The 25,234-nt window shown below is 38.1% G+C and overlaps 2 protein-coding genes across 3 annotated transcripts in view; both read left to right on the top strand.

Moving 5' to 3' along the window:
* The window catches only part of NELL1 (neural EGFL like 1), an 817,686-nt gene that overhangs the window by 525,523 nt on the left and 266,929 nt on the right, over nucleotides 1-25,234 (top strand). The gene's annotated exons all lie outside the window — the stretch shown is intronic.
* LOC140614666 (isocitrate dehydrogenase [NAD] subunit gamma, mitochondrial-like) lies at nucleotides 11,431-12,794 on the top strand. Its single transcript, XM_072793773.1, has one exon. The coding sequence runs from the start codon at nucleotides 11,508-11,510 to the stop codon at nucleotides 12,675-12,677; it is 1,170 nt and encodes a 389-aa protein (XP_072649874.1). The 5' UTR covers nucleotides 11,431-11,507; the 3' UTR covers nucleotides 12,678-12,794.

Genomic DNA, 25,234 nt, shown 5'->3' with positions numbered 1-25,234 from the left:
CCAGTAGTGGAATTGCTGGATTGTATGGTAGTCCTTTTCTTAAAAAATTTTGAGGAAGTTCTGTACTATTTTCCACAGTTTACCTTCCTCCCAACAGTGTGCAAGGGTTTTCATTTCTTCACATCCTCACTAACACTTGTTATTTCTCTTCTTTTCAATACTAGGCATTCTAACAGATGTGGGATAATTTCTCATTCTGGGTGTGATTTACATTTTTCTGAAGATGAATGATGTTGGACATCTTTTCCTGTGCTATAGACCACCTTTATGTCTTCTTTGGAAAAATATCTATTCAGATCTCTGCCCATTTTTTAAATTGGATTGTTTGGTTTTTTAAACATATATTTCGGGATCCCTGGGTGGCGCAGCGGTTTGGCGCCTGCCTTTGGCCCAGGGCACGATCCTGGAGACCCGGGATCGAATCCCACGTCGGGCTCCCGGGGCATGGAGCCTGCTTCTCTCTCTGCCTCTCTCTCTCTCTCCCCTCTGTGCATTCTCATGGATGAATAAATAAAATCTTTAAAAAATAATAATAATTCTCCTAGAAAAACCACCATTTAAAAAAAAAACATATATTTCATTTTTAACAGTATCTGGCAGTTTGGGACAAAAACCATATAAAACATTCCTCTTCCATCGACCACTTACATATGCACATTCTCATCTTTGACATCTCATGCCAAACTGCAGCTTGGTGAAAAGAAATATTTTAAGTTCCTGGAGAATTGTCTGTCTTCTAGCTGGTAATGCAACAGATTAATAAATATGCAGGAGATAGAGTCCTCATCTACATTAGGGAAAATGATATTCTGTCTTGAGGGCTATTGTGAGGATCCCATCCCTTTTTCTCGACATACTTTAGATGAATGACTTTTAACTCACACTTATATTGGCCCTAAAAATACTAAAAGATTAGTCAGTGCTCGCAAACTATTAAGACAGATTTTAAAATAATTTCTCTTTGGTAAATGGAGAATTATAAATGAAAGTTAACTCATATTCCCCTAGAAGATATATTAATACTTTCCATCAATTTCTCAAGTTGCTAAGTAGAGAAGATTTGAATATTAAGGGATGTAAATATTCTTTAAGTGGATGTAATATTAAAGAACCTTCTATACCTTATTGAATAGACATTGAAGAAGTGACCATAATAATCAATTGTATGCAGTTATCAAGAGGTTGCCTAATCACTTGCCATTTAGAATGTTAATTCAGGTTCTTAGAATTTTTAAAATTATAATTTGGGGCCAATAAGTGTAATATGGAGTTGGAATGAAATGATATACTCTTTTGGTTTTATTTCTTTTATTATTTAGACTGATAGAATGCCCTCAAATACTGTATTTGCACAGATAAAAAAAAATGATTATAAACATGCTTTGAGCTAGGCACTGTTCAAATTGCCTGTATTTAATCCTCACAAAACTCTTTGAAGAAAGTATTATGACCCTTACTTATGAAAGAGGAAACTGAGGCAGAGAGATTTTTTGAAAAGCAATTTTCCCAAGGTCAAATAGATATAAATCAAAGAGCCATGATTACAACCCAAGTAATCTGCTAATTTTTAACCCTCATACTTCGCTGCCTCAATGAAAAAAAAAATCTAATGGACATTAAGAACTCAATTTGTATTTCTGTGAAATGTATACATATGTTTGGCTTAAAGAGCCAAATGGTTCTAGAAGGCTTTTCAAAGATGATTAATCCCCTTGAAAGACTTCCCAACTTCCTGTCCCTAGAGGCAACCACTTTCAGTGCTTTTAACAGATTCCTTTGGTGTTTTCATCCATATCTCTAGGTAGCATGTTTCTTTGCTACTTCTTCATAATTCGAATTTTGACAGTTTTTATGGACTTCTCACCATATAGGATGGGTATTTGGCTGTCTTTCATATACCTTATAATACATCTTTTCATTAGATCAGTATTACTGTGTTTGTGTAACGGTGAGTATGTGCATGCTACTGATGAATTATTAACAAATGTACTTGGTTTCCTTTGTTGCACAGATCTTTGTTCCCCTGTCATTAACAGTCATTGAGGTCATAGATTTTTATTGCTTAATTTATTATAGATTTATCATAATTTATCCCCAAACTCTTAACCAGTTTCATAAATATTCCTAAAGGCATTAACACTTTCATGTTCTTAGATAAATTTCTCCCAAAGGTTGGTTGATTTCTAGGCTTGCCCCATAGCTCATGTCCTGGGAATCTCCCTTCACCATGATTCTGGAGATCCCCTTTGCATCTCCATGGAGTGGTAACCCCTGTTCCTCCAAATCATGTGCACTCTTTCTTGGTTTACTGCTCTGATTTGATGGAACACATTTTCCATTAATTACATGAGAAAGGGTACATGGGAGAAAAAGTTTTGAGATCTCGCTTCTCTGAAAACTTTCTGTTGTTAAATGAGTTGATACTTTAAAATTTGGTTGGAAAACTGCCTGGCATATAATAAGCAAAAGGTATATGTCTAGTAAATAATTTTACCTCCATCCTTGCCTGATACTTTGAAAAAGCATTGCATTTTAAGTTGTAACTTTTTTTTTTTTTTTTTTTGGCCTCAGGATTTTGGGGAAGTTTCTCCATTGTCTTCTAGGTTCCATTATGGAATTTGAGAAATCTAATTCCTTTCTTATTTTTTATCCTTTGTTTTGAAATCTTGCTTTAAATTTCTTGATGATAGGTGTGTACAGTTTTCCTTCATTCTGCTGGGCACTCAGTGGACCTTTTCAGTCTAGGTATTCAAAGCTTTCAAGTCTCCTTGAGTTGTCTTTTCTGACTTGTCTATACTCTCACCCCTACTTCTTTGGTCTCTTTCTTGCTCACCTGTTGTTTTGCTGCTGGATTCCTTAGGTATACAGTTGTCTTATTTTCCTTCCGATTTCCATGTATTTATCATTTTCATCTGATGTCTGAGGATTTTCGCTGCTTTGTATTCCACCCTTTTGCTGAGCTTTTCATTTCTGTTGTATTTTTTTGTACTTCAAGACCACTTTTTCTTTTTTTTTAAGACCACTTTTTCTATGCTTTTTTTTCCCATAGCGTATTGTTTTTGTTTCATGAATGCAGTACTGTTCTTTTTCTGAAGACATTAATGATGGTTTATTTGAAGTGTTCTCTTAATCGAGTCCTTGTATCTTCCTCATTGTTTCTGTTTATTGATTTGCTTTGGCTTCTGTCTTTTATACTAGAAGCTTCCCCCACATGATTTGAGCCTGGCTTTTCACTCCTACTTATGAGTGGGGAAAAAAGACACTAATTGAAAGTTCTGTGCAAATAGGGATGTAGTGGTTGACAGTGGAATTCAATATAAGGTGATCTGGGCCGTTCTTTTGTAAACACTTGATTGTCATTATCTTTATTTTATTTTTAGGTGGTTTTCTTAGAAAATACTCTTCAAAGCTCCTGCCCAGGGAGGCTAAGCACAGATTTCAACATTCTGTTAACTCTATACATTTTCACTTCTTTCCCCTGAGTTCACTATAGAGCTTGCACTTGTACTCGGTTGTGAATGGTGTTCCTCAGTGTAGAGCATGTTCTATGTTCTCCCTAAATTGGTAGAGTGGCAGTCATGTAAAGAAGGAGAGGGAAGACGATCTGGGTATCTACCTACTTCTTAAGGAAACTTTCAACTCACCTTGACCTGTTGCTCTTGCCAGTTTCTGAGCGTTTTGGGTTCTCTGATGAAAGATAAATTGTTTCTTGGCTTTTCTCACCGAGTGGGATTCAACTGTTTCAAATCTAAAAAGTCAATCATCACTCCTCGTTTGCTTTCCAGCTTCCTAAATTTTTCCTCTCTTCTATCATTCTTATTGCTCTTACAGGTATACAATATTAAAAACTCAAAAACTTAAATACCTTCATTGGATTTCAAGAAGGAGCCAATGTGTGTGCATTTAACCAATAATCTTGTAAATTTGTGGGTATTTTTAATTTTATATAATTTTTAATTTATCTGTTAGATACCTGAAAGTCTATCTTGGTGATTGAGTTTTTATTTTTATTTTTTTTAAGATTTTATTTATTTATTCATGAGAGACACAGAGAGAGAGAGGCAGAGACACAGGCAGAGGGAGAAGCAGACTCCACATAGGGAGCCCGACATGGGACTCAATCCGGGTCCTCAGGATCAGGCCCTGGGCTGAAGGCAGTGCTAAACCACTGAGCCTCCCGGGCTGCCCCAGTGATTGAGTTTTTAGTATGAGACTCTTCCTTCCCTTCTCAGGGATGGGAGTGAGCAACAGAAGGAGAAGGGGACACATGGGGACAAAAAGCACAGAGAAAAGCAGCATGAAGTAGCTTAGGTGGAAGAAGGGTGAGTTTGAATCTCCCTCTGATTTAACAGGAATTATTAATCCTTCTGGCATATCACTTTCCTTATTTATAGCACGATGAGAATAACCCCTAACTCATTGCATTTTTCAGATTGAGATAAAGTATTACTTAAGACACAGTCTTGGATATGGTACCTAGTAGAGGCCATTTTCCATCTTGAATTTAGGGAGGGCATTTGCAGGCAGGAAATGGAGGGAATCCATTTGAGAACATTTTTGATTTGCATAATTAAACCTACTTTGTAATATTGACCATGGATAAACCAGTTGGCTAATCTAGCCGGCACCAGAAAGCCTCCTCTAATATCCAGATTCTGTAGTTATTATGATAACCCTATTGAAAAAAATTGGGTCACATGGTTTTAACAAGTATAGAATGTGCTTTAGAGGAGCTATGATTTAGGGCTAATTGAAAGTGGGATTTTTTGAGAAAACCGATAGTGTATGGTTGCCTGAGCTGGTGTCAACAGTTAGGTGGTCTGTGTCTGGTTTGAACTAAAAATTGAGATAGATGTAACAGAGAGGACTTCATTGACTTGTGCATCCAATCAGCATTAGCCCAAAGAGATTTTTACCGTATCCTGATTAAAAGGATAGCCTCTGAAATGCATAGCAGTTGAAGGAAAACATAGTAATGACACTTGTAAATAGTTCTAGGAAGACTGCAAACCCCCTATCTAGGGAGAAGGAATTTAGAGTGGCATAATCAAGGCCCTAGGTAACAGAAAAATATTTAATAGATGTGTTCATGTGGCTGTGAAGTTTAGTTAGAAGGGAAGGTAAAAGATGTTTCTAATTTACTTGTAATCTCAAGTCTTTACCTATCTTCTAAGAAAGGGTGGTGTTGTCTCATAAGCATCAATTTCATGACTAGACTATAAACTTCACTGTTTCAGACAAAACCAAAATACCTCATGAATAATGTGAACTCCCCACACCCATCTCAATACTCAATATATTTTGTTTAACTCTGCCTAGAATGTAAGCTCCTTGAAGGCAACAGGTTTTATATTTGTTTCATAACATTTCCTCTGACATTTAAAGATCCACTTATGTGTTGCTTGCTTATCTATCTGCCATGTATTTTTTGTTGTCTACTCTCACTAGAATATAAGTTCCAAAAGGGGTCATGAATATTGCAAAAACTAAAAGGTCTTATATGATTGGCAGTTTGGCTCTGGAGCCTATGCTCTCAATCAGTAATCTGTGCAGCCTAACGGTGGTTGTCAATGACTCCATCATTGCCACTTCTAGTTTTACTTACTCTGTCAACAAGATATTGACACTGTTGATCACTCATTCCTTGCATATTTCACTTCCCTTGGCTTCTGTGACATTCTTCTATTACTATTCTCCTCTTCCATCCCAGATCACTTCTCCAGTCCTCTCTAGCAGTTTATTTTTTTTTTTTTTTTTTTTTTTTTTTCTCTCTAGCAGTTTAAATATTAATGGTCTCTAGTTTTGTCCACATCATTTTTCTGTGCTCTCTCTACAATCATCTTGCTAGCCTAGTACTTCTTGACCTCAGTTGTGTGACACATTACAGTGTCAGAATCAATCATGACATGTGTCAAAATCACTCCCTTATTCATAAAGCATTAAGTAACAAGCACATATAAATGATTTACTTTTTAAAATGGACTCACCTCAGAGTTACCATTATAAGGATGTCACACTAACTCATTTGCGTTTCAATAGTGTGCACTTGCTTGTGTAGGGAAAGGTGGAATTTGCATTAGCTGGAAGTGAATTGCTTATAATTCATAGCCTATTTTATATTTGCTGAAAATATGACCTATGGTTACTGATATGTCATTGATAGTTATAGCAATTTTGAGAGGATATTTGTAAACTGGGGATTTATAGTTTGTTATTTACAGTTCGTTTCCTTGATTTTACCCGTGGATACATTTTTAATAATGGAGGGAGCTAAAGAAGACATTCATATGCATCTCTCGCTGCATAGCATAGAAATGAGAATATGTTCTAGTTACAAATTCCAAATAAAAGGCAATGTGATTAGCTAAATGATGTGCAATATCACTTATATTAACATCATGAATAAATATAAATATTGTGTGCTACTTTTTATTATAAAATGTTATTTTCCTTTATTAGTATGTACTTTTATTACTTGTAGAGATCTGAATTAGATTTTTAAAATATAGTTTTACATCGTTTTTATGTTAGATTCATTGTATTTTTTTTTCAAAAAATGACGTTTTGACATTACCAAATAGATAATTTTACTAATCATTTACTATTAAAATCCTTTTGAAAATATGACCTATGAAAATAGCTTGGGAGTACTTTGCTTTATTTGGTCAACTACTTTTGTTCATATGTGTATGTGTTGGGTTTTTATTAAAATCTGAATATACTCCTGGGAGTGTGTCTCATATGAATGCCATTCATCATCTCTCCTAGCAGAAAAAAGGTTGAAAACCTCTGTTCAAGGCTATATCATATACTCTCTCCCATATGTTGATAACTTCTGAGTTTCTGTAATCACCCAAAATCTTTTCTCTGGAGCCGCAGACTCCTTTATTAAACCACTCACTGGGCATCTTTATGTGGATGGTGCTACAGGCTCCCCAAGCATGTCATATCTGAAACTGAGTCACGTTCTATCCTATTCCCCTCACTCAACTACTCTTTTTCTAGTGTTGCACATTTTTATAAATGATATCATTCACCCAGTCTGTTAAAGACATTAAGGATAATATTCAGTGTCTCCCAGGTCACTAGTCCAGTTTTTATCTCCAATATCTCTGAAAGTATTTCTCTCCTTGCTCACTGCCTTTAACTGGTCATCATTTCTTCTTGAGACCATTTCATAGCCCAGTGATTCTCAAACTTAAGTATGTATAAGAATCATTAAAACGTAGATTATTGGGTTTCAACTCCAGACTTCCTGATTTAATAAGTCTAAGGATAGTCCGAAAAAGTTTCGTTTCTAACCAGTTTGTCATAAACCTGCTGCTGCTGGGCTGCGGATCATTTTTTGAGAACAACAACAGTGATAGACTGTCAGTTGGCTTTCCTGCCACCAGGCAAGCCACCTTACTGTTAATCCTCCAAAGGATATTTTTTTTTAAATGTAAGTCATATTATCTCTCTCCCTGACTTAAACCTGAATACTCCCTTAGCATTACACTTAGACTTCACTGAACTCTTGCCCCTTGAATATGTAAAGCCATGGCACTCTTATTATTCTTTTACCTGTACAACATATATCTTTTATTCCACTGAGGTTAAAAACTTTTTCACTTGTCCATTACATTTGTGGATCAGCCTGGCTATTAAAATCTCAACCACTATCCATTTTAAATATTTTTTTTTAATTTTTATTTATTTGTGATAGTCACAGAGAGAGAGAGAATGAGGCAGAGACACAGGCAGAGGGAGAAGCAGGCCCCATGCACCGGGAGCCCGAAGTGGGACTCGATCCCGGGTCTCCAGGGTCGCGCCCTGGGCCAAAGGCAGGCGCCAAACCGCTGCGCCACCCAGGGATCCCACTATCCACTTTATAATCCCATCCTCAGGGCTTCCTTCCTTCTTCATTCACACCTTTAAAAGGTTTATTCAGATAGTCTGCTTCTTATTATGTGAATTGTGACAAATTATGTATTTCAAAGAATTGTCTGATTTCATCTAGGTTATCAAATTTGTGGGCATAAACATAAAATTCCTTTATTATCCTTTTTAATGTCCATAGGATCTGTAGTAATGTCCCTTTTTCATTTCTGATATTAGTAATTTGTAACCTTTCTCTTTTTTCTTAGCCTCTCTAAAGGCTTATCAATTTTATTGATCTTTGCAAAAAGCCTATTTTGAGTTTTACTGATTTCTTCTATTTTCAATTTCATAGATTGTTACTCCAATCTTAATATTTTTTTCTGCTTACTTTAGACTTGGTCATCTCTTTCTAGTTTCCTGAGGTAGACTGTTTTAAAAAACTTTTAAAAGTCAACTGTTTTAAAATTGAATCAATAATCTTCCAAAACAAATCACCAGGCCCAAATGGGTTCACATTTAAGAAAGATATTATGCCAATTTAGGAAATAAAGTATACCAATTCTCTACAGGATATTCCAGAGGATGCAGAGAAAACACCTCTAACTTATTTTAGAAGATCAACACCATCCTACTAATAAAATCATACAAAGTACTTATAAGAACAGAAAATGACAGACCAGTCTCTCATAAACATATATGCAAAAATATTCAGAAATATTAGCAAATTGACTCTAACAGTGTATAAAAGAATTATACACCATAATTGAGATTTATCCTAGGTATGCAGTGCTGGTACAACAATCAAAAATCAATTAATATAATCCATCACTTGAATAGGCTGAAAAAAGAAAAATCACATATCACATGATCATGCCAGTAGATGCAGGAAAGCATTTGAAAAAAATTCAACACCCTTTCATGATAAAAGCTCTAAGTAAACTAGGAATAGAGGACAACTTCATTAACTTGACAAAGAATATCTACATGCAACCCGCAGCTAACATCATACTTTGATAAAGACAAAGCTTTTCCACAAAGATCAAGTACAAGGCAAGGAAGTCTCTTTTTATCACTCCTTTTCAATATTATACTAGAATTCCTAGCCAATACAGTAAAACAGGAAAGGAAATTAAAGGTATACAAATTAAAAGAGAAGAAATAAAACTGTTGTTTGCAGATAACAAGATTATCTATGTAGAAAATACAAAAGAATCAGGAGAAACTACTGTATCTAATAAGTGATTGTAACAAGATTGCAGGATATAAAGTTAATGCAGAAGAGTCAGCTGTTTTCCTATATACAAGTAATGAATAAGTGGAATTTAAAACTTCACTATCATTTATGCTAGTATCCCCTAAAATGAAATACTTAGGTATAAATAAAAATATGTGCAACATCTATATGAAGAAAACTATAAAACTCTGATGAATAAACTCAAAGGAAGACCTAAATAAATGGAGATGCTTTCTTTCTATTCATGCATAGGATGCTTAATGTTGTCAAGGTATCTTGTATTCCTAGCTTGATGTATAGATTCAATCCAAAATCAATCAAAATCTCAAAGTTATTTTGTGGATATCAACAAACTGTTTCCAAAGTGTATATGAAGAGGCAACCCACAGAGCCAACACAATGTTTAAGGAGAAGAGAAAAACTGGAAAACTGACAGTCTTCAACTTTAAGACTTACTAAAAAAGCTACAGTAATCAAGATAGTGTTATTGACAGAACGGATGAATAAAGCAATGGAAGAGAATAAATAGGGAGCCCAGAAATGGACCCATACAAATAGTCAACTTTGGCAAAGGAGCAAAAAGCAAAATAATAGAACAAAGATAGTTTTTAATAGAGGGTGCTGGAACAACTGGATATGCACATGCAAAAAATTAATCTAGACACAGACTTTAAATCCATCACTAAAATTAAATCAAAATGGATCATAGCCTTATAGGTAATATACAAAACTATAAAACGCCTAGAATATAATGGAGAAAATCTAGATGACCTTGGGTATGGCGATGACTTTTTAGATAGAACACCAAAGGCAGGATCCATGAAAGAAATAATTAATGAGATAGACTTCATTAAAGACTTCTGCTCTAGAAAATATGATGTCAAGAGAATGAGAAGACAAACCACAGATTGGGGAAATCATTTGCAAAAGGCATATCTGATAAAAGACTATTATCCAAAATATAGAAAGAACTCTTAAAACTCAACAATAGGAAAACAAACCACCCAATTAAAAAAGGGACTAAAAACTAGTCAGATCAAAGAAGCTGGCAAATAAGCATATGAGAAAGACACTCAACATTATATGTCCTCAGGGAAATGCAAATTAAGATGAGATACCAATAAACGCCTATGCGTATCACTCAAATCTGAAACACTGACAGATTCTATGGTTGTAGAACCCTGGGAATTTTCATTAACCGCTGGTGGGAATGCAAAATGGTACAACCACTTTAGAGGGCAGTGAAACAGTTTCTGGCAAAACTAATCATACTTTTGCCATAGGATCCAGAAGTTACGCTCCTTGTTACTTACTTGAATAAGCAAACTTCCATCCACACAAAACCTGTACATGTATGTCTATAGCAGCTTTATTTATAATTACCAAAACCTGGAAACAACCAAGATGTCCTTCAGTAGGCGAATATATAAACCGTGGAACATTCAGACAATGGAATATTATTCTGTGCTAAAAAGAAATGAGATATCAGTCCAAAAAGACATGTTACTAAGTCATGTAAATGCATGTTACTAAATCAGTGAAGCCAATCTGAAGAGGCTACTACCTACAGTGTGATTTCAATTTTATGACATCCTGGGAAATGCAGAGCTATGGAAAAACTGAAAAGGTCAGTGGTTCCCAGGGGCTAGGGCAGAGGGAGTGATATGTAGGCAAAGCAGAGCAGATTTTAGGGCTGTGAAACTACACTGTATGATACTCTAGTGGTGTGTATACCCCATTATATATTTGTCCAAACTCAGAAAGTACTACACCAGGAGTGAACTCTGATTTAAACTGTGGGCTTTGGGGATCCCTGAATGGCTCAGTGGTTTAGCACCTGCCTTCAGCCCAGGGTGTAATCCTGGAGTCCCAGGATTGAGTCCCACATCGGGCTCCCTGCATGGAGCCTGCTTCTCCCTCTGCCTGTGTCTCTTCCTCTCTCTCTATGTGTCTCATGAATAAATAAATAAAAATCTAAAAAAATAAAATAAAAAATAAACTATGGGCTTTGGGTGAAAATGTTGTGTCAATGAGGGTTCATCAGTTGTAACAAATATACTCTGGTGCAGTATTTTGGGGAGGATTTTGGGATATAGGTGCTGTCTGTGAAATTTCTGTACCAGGCATTCAATTTTCATGAACCTAAAACTGCTCAAAGATATAAAGCCAATTTTTGAAAAGTATATCACGCAGAGCTTAAGCACATTGAATAAATACATTTTCTTGTATGATACATCACATCTCTTCTCGGCTAGCACTGTCTCTCTCACTGCAGTAGAATGTCAAAAAAGAATAGAAGGAAGGAGAGGCAGTTGTGACCTACGCAAGATTATGGATCTAGAATTCTACCAAAAGAAGCCAGGTAAAAACAAGAGGAAGAATGTATACTTTTCCATAAATTACTCTCTACTTAATGATCATGGCACTGAAGATACTGACAGCTGCAAGTTGCTGCGTGAAGTCCATGTTGCGGCCTTGTAACCTCTGCCGTTCTTGGGAGATTTTATGTGGCCATGAGACCTCCCCAAGGAGCTTCTCTTTTAAGTCCAGTATTCCTCCATCAGCCAAGTATGGTGGGCGACACACTGTGACTATGATTCCTGGGGATGGCATTGGGCCTGAACTCATGCTGCATGTCAAGACTGTGTTCAGACATGCGTGTGTGCCTGTAGACTTTGAGGAGGTGGTCGTTAACTGCACTTCTTGTGAAGAGGACATTCACAATGCCATCATGGCAGTCCGTCGAAACCGCGTGGCTTTGAAGGGCAACCTTGAAACCGACCACAACCTGCCACCATCTCACAAATGCCGCAACAACATGTTTCGCACCACCCTAGATCTCTATGCCAATGTCATCCATTTTAAAAGTCTGCCAGGCGTGGAGACCCAGCACAAGGATGTAGACATCTTAGTTGTTCGGGAAAACACAGAGGGTGAATACAGCAACCTGGAGCACGAGAGTGTGACAGGAGTGATTGAGAGCCTAAAGATTATTACCAAGGCCAAGTCTTTCCGCATTGCCCAATATGCCTTCCAGCTGGCCCAGGAGATGGAGCGCAAGAAAGTGACGGTCGTGCACAAGGCTAACATCATGAAACTGGGAGATGGGCTCTTCCTGCAGTGTTGCAGGGAAGTGGCCTCCCACTACCCTCAGCTCACCTTCGAGGGCATGATTGTGGATAACACCACCATGCAGCTAGTATCCCGGCCTCAGCAGTTTGATGTAATGGTGATGCCCAATCTTTATGGCAACATTGTCAACAGTATCTGCACAGGATTGGTTGGGGGAGCAGGCCTTGTGCCTGGTGCGAACTATGGCCATACACACGCAGTGTTTGAAACAGCTTCAAGGCAATCGGCCAGAAATTTAGCCAATAAGAATATAGCCAACCCTACGGCCATGCTGCTAGCAAGCTGTATTATGCTGGACTACCTCCAGCTCCACTCCTATGCCACCTCCATTCGCGCTGCAGTCTTGGCATCTATGGAGAACAAAAATGTCCATACTCCAGACATTGGAGGCCAGAGTACCACATTGGACTTCATTCATAATATAATCGACCACATCAATACTGTCCATTAAATAGGCTGAGCTATCCCCCCAAATCCCTCCCACTCTTTACCTTACCCTTCTCAGAAACTCCAGCCAGCTCGGCTAATGTGGATTCTGGAATAAACTATCTTCTGCTTCAACTCTGAAGAGATGGGAGAAGTAAATCTGATTTTTTTTCTATTAAGTTAAAATGTCTATTAAGCTAAAATGCCATAAGCATCACTTGTTTAAATTAGTCAAATCTATTGTATTGTGTGTGTACTGAGGAATTATTCTCTATTGTAATCCACAGCTCACATGTCCCTGTGATATGATACACTGAATAAATCAGAGCTGTTTGTAGAGTCCTGGGGCTTTTCTCAGAACCTGGAACGCTGATTTTCTCTTTATCTGGGTCATTAAAATTCAGCAAATCAGCCTGCAGAGAAGTCTGGCTTCTCTCTAGAGGTTGTTAATGAGTTAATTAGTGCAATAAAATTTGCCTACAAAATATACATTGTTGCCTTAATAATAAATAAGGTACCATAAAGCTGAGCTAGTACCAAGTACTTCTACTCCCTCCTACATATCTCATCGTTTCCCATGCTTGTGTGTATATTCTGAAAGAATTTTCACTGGTGTAATTTTTCACACCAGGACATCCCTGAGCACCGCAGCTCTCCTGGAAAGGGCATTCTGAAATTCTTTCCAGTTGGGAAGGAGTCTAGAGTTCAAATTCCCAGTTAACAGATATAGGGCCCATAGTTCTCCACTCTGCAGAGGTAACCATGGTCTGGAAGCTCCATGTTGACTGCTTCACAGTCCGTAATGGTTTGCTTTCTCTTAATCTCCTTTTTAGGAAAGGGTGTGCATAAGAAAACGAGAAGCACTGAAGTAATTTAAGTGTTTACTGTTATTTTATTACAGTATATTTTATTTACAGTATTTTTAAGGTCATGGTTGGGAAATATACAAACAAAAATGATAATTTTATTAGGGCTCAGACATTACTCAAGTGGGAAATAAAAAGAATGATTGTTCAAACGTTCAGTGGTTTTATTTGTAAGAATGGCCTGCAGATAAAAGTGAGATGGAGAAACACTGAATCCTTAAAACTATTTGGGTAAGTTTTATGTCTCAGCTTTAATCTTTGGATGCTGTTGTGATTTGTGAATGACAAGTCAGAGACTGTGGACTTTTAGACTTGAAAAATTCCTCATGGTTTCTAAAGGCTGCTCATTATGAATGAAATCAGGGTTAGGATTTGGAAAACCAAAAGCTAGTTTTAGGGGATTTAGTTTGAGGAGGAAGTGACTATATTTACCCATCTAGAAGTATTTCTTTAAGAGCAAGACTAGCAGGCATAAGTTATAAAATATTGTGGTATTCTTGTAGTGGACATTAGACATGTCGTTGGCCAGGGCTGCCCGTGGCTTGCATGGGGCCTTGCTCTGGGCAGATCTAGACCTGCACCACACACATGGTTTCACAAGTGGAGCAAGGGATGGATTTTGGTTTGAAGTCCTCCCACTTCCATCACCACACAACCCCATACTACCTTAACACACTGTACCTGTACCTCTGTACCTCTTTCTCTCTGTACCTCTTTCTCTCATGACTAGGGGAATTTGTTCATGGCACAACTGAATTCATGCACACTGTAACTCTTGACAATGAGAGTTTATGCCAATAGGAACATTTGAGTTGCAGTTTCCCTCCATGTCAAAGGTGGTCTTCCCATAGTTCTTCATCCAGACTGCTGTGATGGCATGTATTACACTATCCTGGAATATTCCATTTATCAGTGTTAGATTTTTCCTCCTTAGTGATGAGCCTTTCTAGGGCAAATGCCTATAATCTATTTCCCTGTCCTGTGTAGCCTCTAACATAGTGCCTGATACAGACAAAACAATATATAGTTACTGAATCACCCCAAAAATGAATGACCAGCATAGCACTGCCTCATAGTTCTTAAATAGAAAGTGAGATAATCACTGTACCTACCTCATAGGGTCATTGGGAAGGCTGAGTGAGAACACACAGAACTGATAGTACTATATCTGTCACATGATAAATGCTTGCTGTGTTTAGAAATTGCTCATTATTATCCATTATATACCATTCTAAAAGATAATTCTGAAGAGAGCCCAGCAAATTATATTAGTTAATTACTGTCAATAGAACTTACTGGATAAGTTGCTTAATTAACATCATGGGTTTATAACTCACATTCAGCAAGGGGAACAAATCACACCTGCTTATCCAACAAGTCTCCTTGTTTCTCTCCTTTTTTATTTCTTGAATCCAGTTACCTATCTTCTTAGTCTCTGACCGCTCCTTTCTCATTACCCTTTTGCATCATTAGTAATTTACCAATTTCTGTTATTTCTAACTTGTGTCCTGCCTATAGTTTAGCTCCCTTAAATCTATTTTCTGAAATGCCCTCAATAAATCTGTCCCGAAGGAAAATAGGATCATGTCATTTCCCTATTTAAAATCTCACATTCAGCAGCTTCCCTTTGGCCTTAAGAGAAGGTCAACTGACAGGATGCCTAGGTGGCTCAGCGGCTGAGTGTCTGTCATCAGCTCTGGGTGTGACCCTAGGGTCCTGGGACTGAGTCCCATATAGGGCTCCTTGCATGGAGCCTGCTTCTCCTCCCTCTGCCTGTGTCTCTACCTCTCTCTCTGGGTCTCTCATGAATAAATAAACAATATCTTTAAAAGAAAAGAAAGAAGGTCAACTGAGCATAGCAAGAGAGACCTCCCATATTCTGAGATCTCTATTCTTCTCCAGGTTTATGATTTCCATCCCTTCTCTTCACCCTAGTAACAACAGAATGTGGAGCTCCAAAGAGTGCAGACAATTCATTGGTAAAGAGCCATATGTCCCTTCTAGATCCGGTCTTTGTGTATGGTCTTGGTTAGTCTCCCCTTCAGGAGATGATCTTTTCATCTTAAAATATTAAACTTAATCATTTCCATGTTTGGGAAGCTTCCTTGGCTAACTCTCTTCCCATTCCCTGTTGAGATTGTGAGGAATAGCTCTCCCAGTTCTCCCAGAGGTCCCTGTATATTCCTACCTAGTGTGCATCTCTCTGGTTATTATCACGTGCTTTCCTTCCCATCAGCCTCACTATACAGTGTGTTCCTTGGCTACAGGAATGATGGAGTTGTTTACCACTATAACCTCAGAACCTGGGTCAGGAAGACTATGCTCATTCTCAATATTAATGGAAGAAAGATAGGAAGAAAGGTAAAAAGATGAAAAAACAAAAACAAAAACAAAATGTAGAATGGCCTAAATTTGCAGGCAGGTGTAGAGAACTGGAAAAACTACTCTATTGCAAAAATATTCCTGTTTGACTGCATTCCATGAACCTTTCTTTACAAGACTGCTCCCTTCAAAAGAACACTAATGCCCTCAAGGCAGTAAAACAGGTGGTTGGCAGGTTGCCTGTTTGCTGAGAAGATTTTCTGTACATTTATTGGATAATTTTTTTCTCAGTCTTTATCACTTTTCTCTGCTTCATTTAAAGTCCTGATGTCATAAAGAATAGTATAAGTTGTCTGATTTTTCTTTAAATTAACTCATCCTCATTATGGCTCTATTTTAGTTAATGACCTTATAGATCGTTCAGGGTGTGTAGCTGACAGTCATTTCCGTTCCTCCACGTAGGAACTCTGTGACAGTGGACAAGTTGCTTGCTCTCTGTGATCTCCAGTTTGCTTCTCTGCCAAATAAGGGTAGATACTCTCCTTCATAAGCTTGTTATAAAAATTCAGTGAGGTTACTTTGGTTGTCTATAGCTGGGTAAGAAATCACTTCAAAACTTAGTGGCTTAAAACAAGTAATTATTTTTCATGAGTCTGTAGAGTGACCAGATGATACTTCTTCTCATCAGTATGCTTGGTTGAGGACTATTTGTTGTGTAATCTCAAATTCTGATATCAATAAAGGTCAATATAAAGTTGGACAACTACACTGTATCACTCCATAATTAACTGTCCCCACCACCAACTACCTAGACTTGCTTTTATAGACGGATGCTTTAATATTCTTACTTCAGCTTTCCTCAAGGTCTGGTATGCAAAATCTTGTCAGGGGACAGTTCTGAATTTGGGAGAAAATAATGAATCTGCTTATAAGGTCAACAGAGAAGACTGATCTCAGAACTAAGGATTAGGAAATCTGAATTTACCATGAATATGTGCCTTTCTACCAGGTAACGTGAGGTATATGATCCAATGAGAGATTCCCTCATTACGTTGGCTGTTAGGAAGCACCAAAATTAAGCCATGAGCATTTTTTTGTCTATGAAAGGTTCTCTTCTTCTACTATTACATTACTTGGTTTTAATTTTTTTGCTTTATTAATTCCATTTTTTTTGTATTTTGTTTTACCATAAGCTGCTCAAACTACAAAGAAACAGAAAAGGAAAAACTGGATTCTTCACCTTTACATTCTTTCCCTTCATTCCTCCATTTCCACATTGACATCAGATAAATCTGTTTTTTTAAAGACTTTATTTATTCATGAGAGACACAGAGAGGGAAGCAGAGATATAGGCAGAGGGAGAAGCAGACTCCATGCAGGGAGCCGGATGTGGGACTCCATCCCAGTACCCAGGGTATCATGCCCTGAACCAAAGGCAAGATGCCCAACTGCTGAGCCACCCAGCCATCCCCAGATAAATCTTCGTAATGCAGTGTTTAGATTGCCTCTAGTGTGTTCAAACTCCTTCATGTGTTCCCTCAATTTGGAATGTATTCAAGGTCCTCCGAAATTTTAGCCCATGCTGTCTTTTGATTCCTAGGGGTCTGGATTTTCCTAGTTAGTCCATATGTTCTAGCCAATGTGTATTCTTCACTCACCTAAATATTCCTTTTTCCTCCCACGTTATGCTGTTTCCCTCATCTAAAGACATTTCCAATTTAGTCTCTATTACAAGTCTACCTATTATTCAAGGCAAAGTTCAATTAGCAACTCTTTTATGGAAACATTTCTCATTACCTCCATCCAACTATACTCCCTTTATTCTTTCTGAACTCACACAAACCTTTTAATGGACTTTTGAACTCTTTCATTTCACATTTTGTCTTGTATTAATTGTTCATTTATTTGACTCGGGCCTTAATAAATTGTATGCTTCTTGAGGGTAGGGAACATATTTTAGCCAGTGTTCTGGATCTTGAATACTGCCTTGCATATAATAGGTACTAATTAAACATATACCAAATTGGATTGAAGGTAATGATTATAGCTATTACAATTTTTGTAGTAATGCCATACATTATTCTACATGCTTTGTATTGTGTTTAATTTTCATGTCAACCCAGTTAGATGATGATTATTGTAATCCTCATTTTATAGATGAGAAAATTGAGGTACAGGGAGGTTAAGAAACTTAAGGTCACAAAACCAACAGAAGGTGAAGCTTCAGTTCCAACCCTAACGGTGTGGATCTAGAAGCCAAGTGTTTAAGTCATCATGAGGATGTGGACAGTGTGAATTTTTCATACTCTTTCTGGAAGTGGATTAGGTTTCAGCAATAGATCAATGTTTTCCTTGTGAAACTAATCCCATAGTTCACAGACTTAAAGAAATTTTTAGAGAGCTCACTTGTTTTGCATATTAGCCCAGGATAAGAAAGACAGAACATCCAGGTAAATGAAACTATCTGGTGCCTGAAGCAAGTGTCAAATATTGAAGAGAGGTGCTTTTCAAAAATTGATAAATACTCAACTTCTCTGTAGTAATGACAGAGACAAAAACTTAGAAGAGAAATGATGTGCTGTGGAAACAAGAGAATATCTAAAGTAACGATATGAAGTGGAAACAAAAAGAGAATGCTATATTTTGCAAATAGGAGAGTTTCAAAGAAATTTATCCAGTTACGGATCATTACAGAAGTTGGAAAAAATAGTATTACCATAGGCTCAGTTGGGAATATGGAAAATTTTTCTGCGGGAAGCTGATTTATAGAGCTAGACATTTTTTGGAGGGAGGCACTTGGTCCTTGGAGTTTCCCTTACAATTTGAACAACATGGGAACTCAAGTGCTAAAGTGTTCTTTGTATTAAAATTAATTTGCGGGACACCTGGGTGGCTCAGGAGGTTGAGCATCCACCTTTGGCTCAGGGCATGATCCTGGGGTCCCAGGATCGAGTCCCGCATTGGGCTCCCTGAGAGGAGCCTGCTTCTGTTGCCTGTCTCTGCCTCTCTGTCTCTAATGAATACGTAAATAAGATCTTAAAATAAAAACAAAAAAAAACCAAAATGAATTTGCTTACATTGATATGGGAAGTTACATATATTGCATTTGTGATAGCTCCAAGAAACAAAGAAAAACGGAAGTAGATATATTTAAAATGGGAAAAAATGGCTCTTTACAAAAGCAATTAATAAAATTCGAATGTCTTGTTACCAATGTTGCAAATGCTTAAAACCAATGTAACATGAATGTAAAAGCAGTATCTACAGAGGAAGACTCTAGACTGAGCTCTAATCAGCCTACACATCTGGTTTGCTACACTTTGTGCCAAATCTACTTCTTGTAAAATAGATGTAAATGAATGAATTTTGCGACAAAAGAGGATATCCTATAGGTCCATGTACAAGGTATTTTCCCTGTTTTCTATACCTCAGAATAAAGAATTGCCTTAAATTTAAGTCCTTATAAATGTTATCATATTACCAGGTACTCTCTCAGTTCTTTTGTTTTGAACAATAAGCTATTTGGAGGAGGAAAAAAAAAACATGGCATGAGCTATGCCAGTGGAGGATTTTTATAAAATTTATCTGGAGAATAAAGTTTAAACAGGGGCAAAAAAAAAAAAAAATTCCCTCAACAAACCAGCCTGTATTCCTGGTAGTGTGTTCTCATAATCTCAAGTATTGAGTGTTATTATATATATGCCTTTTAAAAAGCATTTAATAACACAGTTCAGTTTTTGATCACCATGTAGAGATCACATTTACCTCTTAGACAAATGGGAAAGCAAGTAGTCCTAACATTATACAATTGGATTCTTGTGACCTCACTCAAAATTTCCACAGAAAGATCAAACATAGATTTAAAAAAGTGCTTTATCTCAAACAACTTAGACAGATGGGATGATGATAGGTTTGGAAACTTTTAGAGAACTTGAAAAATGACTGTATTGGGGAAGACCTTGAAGTCAAGATGCATGGGAAGAGGTTAAATGAAATTACTTTATATCATGGTAGAAGAAAGGGTAATATTTCTGAATTGCTCTATTTAATGTAGCCTATTAAGTAATGTATTTAACACAACTATGCATAATAACTGAATCCATCAATCAAACATTATACATAGATGTCTATTTAATATGGTCCTCAAAGTTATTTAACTTTGCCTATAAGATTTTTCTTTCTTTCTTTTATAGATCTTATTATCAATAAAAAAAAAGGAATCACTCTCCTTATATTTGGGGTTGCTTCCTATTCAGGCATTTACCCTATCTCTTAAAGGGAATGTTCTGTGGGAAATAAGATTTTGAAGTTATTGTACAGAAATGTATAATAGCAAAGGAAGAAGTAGAGATTTCTGGGTATGCAAGTAGTACTTGGAAAGAAATGCAAAGGAATTTCAAATGAAATTATATTTAACTATTTAAGGCTGTGGCTAGATCACACCTAAGATACTTCATATAGTTTTCATCTTTCAGCTTGATAAAAGATGTGATTCCTTTGAAAAGGTATGATGCCAAAAATCAACTCTCTGCAAAGCATCAGAAAGAGATGTTTGAAAAGCCTGATTTATAAAGAACTCATTTTCTCCAGGGTAAGAAAAGTCTCTGTGATTAATCCAATTCAAAGTATTCACGCTGTGATGGAATTAGGTTATTTTGATCCCAATTTTATTCTCGCCAGCAGCAAGATACTTGTTTACTTAGTGACTTCATTCATTTGTTCTTTCTCTTATTCGCTTGTTCCGCAATGTTGTTTGTCCACCACGGAGTTCTTGCTTTTGGCCGGGCACTATGTGAGCCTCTAAGGACGTGGCTTCGAGAATCCGTGTCCTCTCCTTTAGGGCTGAAAATCAGTAATCATCAGGCGATTATAATGGAGTGTGATGAGTATGGCAATAGTGGCATAGGCAGAGTGCTGTGAGAACACGCAAGAGGAGACCTCAGAAAGCTCCCCAGAGTAAGTTGTGACTCCAGGTGTGGGTGAGGGGAGTGTGGGGAGGGAAGGAGGAAGGAGGAGAATGACACATATGGGTAAGCACAGAGAGACAGCTTCAGCGCTGTCCTCATTAGCCATCACCTGCCTATTATCTGATATTTAAAGCTTTTACTTTGTCTTCATCATTTCTCATTTTGTATATAATTATTGAATTCATTTTACCTACAAAAACTTGCCCTGATTACCCAAAGGTAGGGTTTTCAGCATTTAGGTGAACATCTGATTTTTCTCTGAAGTGATTTTTTTTTGGAAGGATAAACTCTTTACATCGATTAGTTAACCTGATTAGACCCCTCACGGCAGCTGGCTCTAATTCTTGTGAATAGGAAGGTTTATTATTAAACTACTTCACAGCCCAGTTACTGCCTCTTGAGAGCCTTTCTCTTGTTTGTGTTTGTGAGCGTGTTTCATCATTTTGTTCTTTCTGGCACATTTCTTGTTTCATCCCCCCTCAGATGCCTCCTTGATAGTGAAGTAGATCTCTAGAAACAGATCCTCTTTCCTTCTGTGGTGCTGAGGTCCAGAGTGAACCCCCTGCTCTGATACAATCTTGATCTCTTACTTCCTCTGAAAAGGGTCTTGGCATTCACTTGAAATCTTATCTGTTGACCCTTCCCTGTCATCCTTCCTTCAGCCACTCCCTATTCCCCTGGTTGTCCCAGCCTCTGCCTGGGGTCTGTCATAGTTCTAGGAACCACTCATCTGTGTTGGTAGCAAGACATGTGCCACCCACACTTACCCATGGCCAAAACATTCACCCTGCTGCTGGATTCAAGTCACTAAGCATACTGCAGTGACAGCTGCTTTCCTAATGAGAATGACCCTGTCACTCATCCACCTGATACTTTCATCTTCATCTTCCAGGAAGCCATCTTTCTGCAAAAAGGATTGTCAATCACTCCATCCTTTCCTATGAACCTATTTGGTGTCTGTTAGAGCACTCAAGAAATGGGCAGCTCAGAGTATTAGCACTACTTGACCATGGTTATTGTTTTCATCCAGATTGACAGATGCTTTTTATAGTCTCTGGCTGAATTTCATCTGAAAAGAGCTTAAAATGCACAGGAGGAGGAAAGTACTTCTCTCCTAGGATCCCCACTGAGCTGATAACAGTCTATGGGAAGTCATCTATTTAAACAGAAATAAACACGCCTTGGGATGCCAGGAGCCTATTTTCAGCTTTATTAAGCTATTTTCAGCTTTATTAAGAAATCTGTGTTTAATTTTTCCAAACATCTCCATTCCTGTTCATTTAGCTTTTCACTGTGTGTGGATCAATTAGAACACTTGATGAGAATGCAGACGTTCCATTCTGCTCCTCACAGAAATGCAGTGCATTTGGAGAAGAGGAAACAATCTGGAAGACTTCCAAGGACCTTGTCAGAAACTTGTCTTTAACTGGCTTTTCAAGGGGACAGGTATTCTCAGTCAGATGTTGCCTGGGTCCTGGGAAATTTCCCTGCTGGATATGTTTTCCTGTTAAAAAAATTCCTTGGACCCACATAGATTGGTTATACCCTACTCTAGGCTATGGTCAACTGTGTGTGTGTGTGTGTGTGTGTGTGTGTGTGTATGTGTGTGTGTGCATAGGGTCAAATAGTGAATATTTTCAGCTTTGGTGGGCCATCTGCTCTCTGTGGCACCTCTTGAGTTCTACCATTTTAAAGCAGTGGGAGCTATAGACAATAAACATGGCTGTGTTCTAAGAAGATGTTATTTATGGACACTGACTGTAATTTAAATTTGACATAATTTTCACATGTCATGTAGTACTGTTTTTCTTTTGATTTTTTTCAATCATGAAAAATATTAAAGCCATTTTTTTGCTCACATGCCATAAAGAAACAAGCCTCTGGGCTGTAATTTGTGAACCTTTGCTGTAGGCAAAGGGACTCAAGTAATGAACAAGACATGTGTTGTTCATGTGACTTGTTTTTCAAGAACATGCAAACACAGAAGCAATGAATATTATGTTCTAAGAGGTGGGAAGAAAGGAAAACAAAATATAATGTAGATGTTGTGACCAGAAGCAATTAGGGATAGAAAGACTGTGGGTAGGCGTTACTTTAACTGATAGAAATTCCTCTGACTTGGTATCTGATTTGGCCTACGAATAGTGCGAGGGAGACATAAAAACTTCTTGTACAAGTAGAAGGAATGAGGAAGGCAGAATCCTGAGTCAGGATGAGCTTGGGATGTTTGAAGATGGCTGGCCTAGCTGGAGAGGACATAGCAGAGGGGACGGGAAGGCCGTGCTGTGGGAAAGTAATACAGTGACAGATCCATATAGGACTCTGGGCCAGATGAAGGTCTTGGGGTTGATTCAGATTTTAGTGTTAGACCATAGATAGATTTAAAGCTGGAGAGGGATGGGAAATGGCTTAGGACTTTGGATAGGTCATTTTGACTGCAGAGTGGATGAGGGACGATGGTGAAGGCGACAAGAATGGAGGCCAGGAGGGCAGTCAGGAGGCTAGTCCAATCGGAGGCTTTTCCATTTCTAACACATGGTGTGTGAATCTGGTAGAGACTAAAGAGAAGGTAAGAAATTGTGATGTAACAGACAGCTTGGGCTGGACTACCAGATGAGATTTGCATCAGCACCACAAAGAAATGAAACCCATATTATTTATATTACCTTAGTAATGCTTACAAGGCAGCTAAATTTGGGAGGTGTTTGCTAGCTATGGTGTTATTTTATTTAATTTCACAGTTCTCTGAGGAAGGTGTCTTTCTACAACAGAGACAAAGAAACTGAAATACTAATAGAGTCTGCAATAGGCTAAAAGATCTGAGAACTGGAAAGTGGCAGAGGGGATCTAGGACCCGTGTTTGTCCAAATCTTAAGCATGTGATCTTTTTATATGTTTCAGTGATCTCTTATTATACATTGAAGCAACCAGAAGTGTTCTGTTTTTAAACAATGATCTTTTTTTGTTTGTTTGTTTGTTTGCTTTTTTTTTTTTTTTTGAAAGCCTCTAAAAACATTTATTGTCTTATTAGGGACTAAATGGAGAGACAAGTTCCCAGGCTGACCCCTCAGCTTCCTTCCCTAAGGCCATATGGTTGTGGCTCATGGTTCAAAAGTAGCATGTATCTAGGTGGGGAAGGAGAGGGAGGGCGGGCAGCATCATTCTGAAAGTCCCCACCACCATAGGTCTCTGACTTCAGGGGTATGCCCAGAGCTGGGTGGATCTGGTGGGTAGCTGTCCTAGTGTTTTGTAGTGCCCTATTGTCCTAAGGCTGACTGACTCCTCCTGGCTCATGGTGATGGCTCCTAGGCGGAAAGGTCTAAGTCTGGTTCCAAAGTGTTTTGGGATCCAGACAAGTGTGTGTGTAGAAGGCAGGTCTGGCTTCACATAGACTAGAAAGCAGTTCTCAGTGGAAATATATACTGTCTCACCAGGGCTCCACCAGCTTAGGGTAAAAAGGAAGTGGCCATGGCCCCAAATCTTTTGAGCTCAGAGACAAAGGCAGCTGGGGTTCTAGCACCACAGACTACCAAGGCCTCTTCACACAGTGGCAAAAAGGCTGGTCACTAATTTCCGCCTCTAAATCTGGAGAAATGGAGTGTCTGGATGGAGAGAGGAGGCAAAGGACTGAGCTTAGCATGGGAATTCATATACTGTTTGGTCTCTTGTGCAGTCCCAAATTACAGTGCATTAGGTAGCGGGTGACACTACTTTTTGAGACAAATTGCTTCAGAAGGCTGAGTCTGATGATAAGTCAAAAAAGGAATCATATTAATGCCAATTTTATAAATTTGAACTTATATCAGTGACTAATTGGATAAAGTTAAAAACAGGAAAGACCACAAATGGGTTACTGAGTTTGAGAGTCATCTGGGCTCTGTGAGTGGTTCTATTCCCTGCGGTGTTGGCTGGGATCATGCATGAGGCTATGTTCAGATTTGGAGCTCCTCAGAGTCCGGAACATCCAAGATAACCTCATTCCCACGGCTGGCAATCAGTGCTAATTGACTGGAGTGTCTCTGTTCTCCCTGTTGTGACATCTCAAACTATCGTTAGGCTAGATGGGCTTTCTTACCACATGGTGGTTGGGTTCCAAGGGGAAGCATTCCAGGAAGATGAGCCCCAACATGCAAATACTTGTCAAACTGTTGATACTACATTTGATATCATTACCTCAGAGCAAAATTGTAGTGGAAAGAGACTCTGCATGGGGGGTGGGTTCATCAGGATCTGCCAGTATCTGTGACGTTGTTATCCTAGCTTCTGCCTTTTTACAGAAATGTACAGGATGATCTCCTGTTTTGTGGTATATCAACACTTTTCTCAGCAATTGAGGATAAGCTAGGACGTCAGATCTGTATTGATTCGTGTGTTGGCTAGACATCAGTTGCGTTCCTGCTGAGTGGAACACTGTGCTGGGAACTATG

This window comes from Canis lupus, chromosome 23 (genome assembly GCF_048164855.1).
Source record: "Canis lupus baileyi chromosome 23, mCanLup2.hap1, whole genome shotgun sequence".
In the NCBI taxonomy this organism is placed as follows: Eukaryota; Metazoa; Chordata; class Mammalia; order Carnivora; family Canidae; genus Canis; species Canis lupus.
This window is presented reverse-complemented; position numbering and strand designations above follow the sequence as displayed.

Bases quoted from the DNA above. Each gene is read 5' to 3' on its own strand.
- LOC140614666 (XM_072793773.1), top strand. From the start codon at position 11,508: ATGATCATGGCACTGAAGATACTGACAGCTGCAAGTTGCTGCGTGAAG.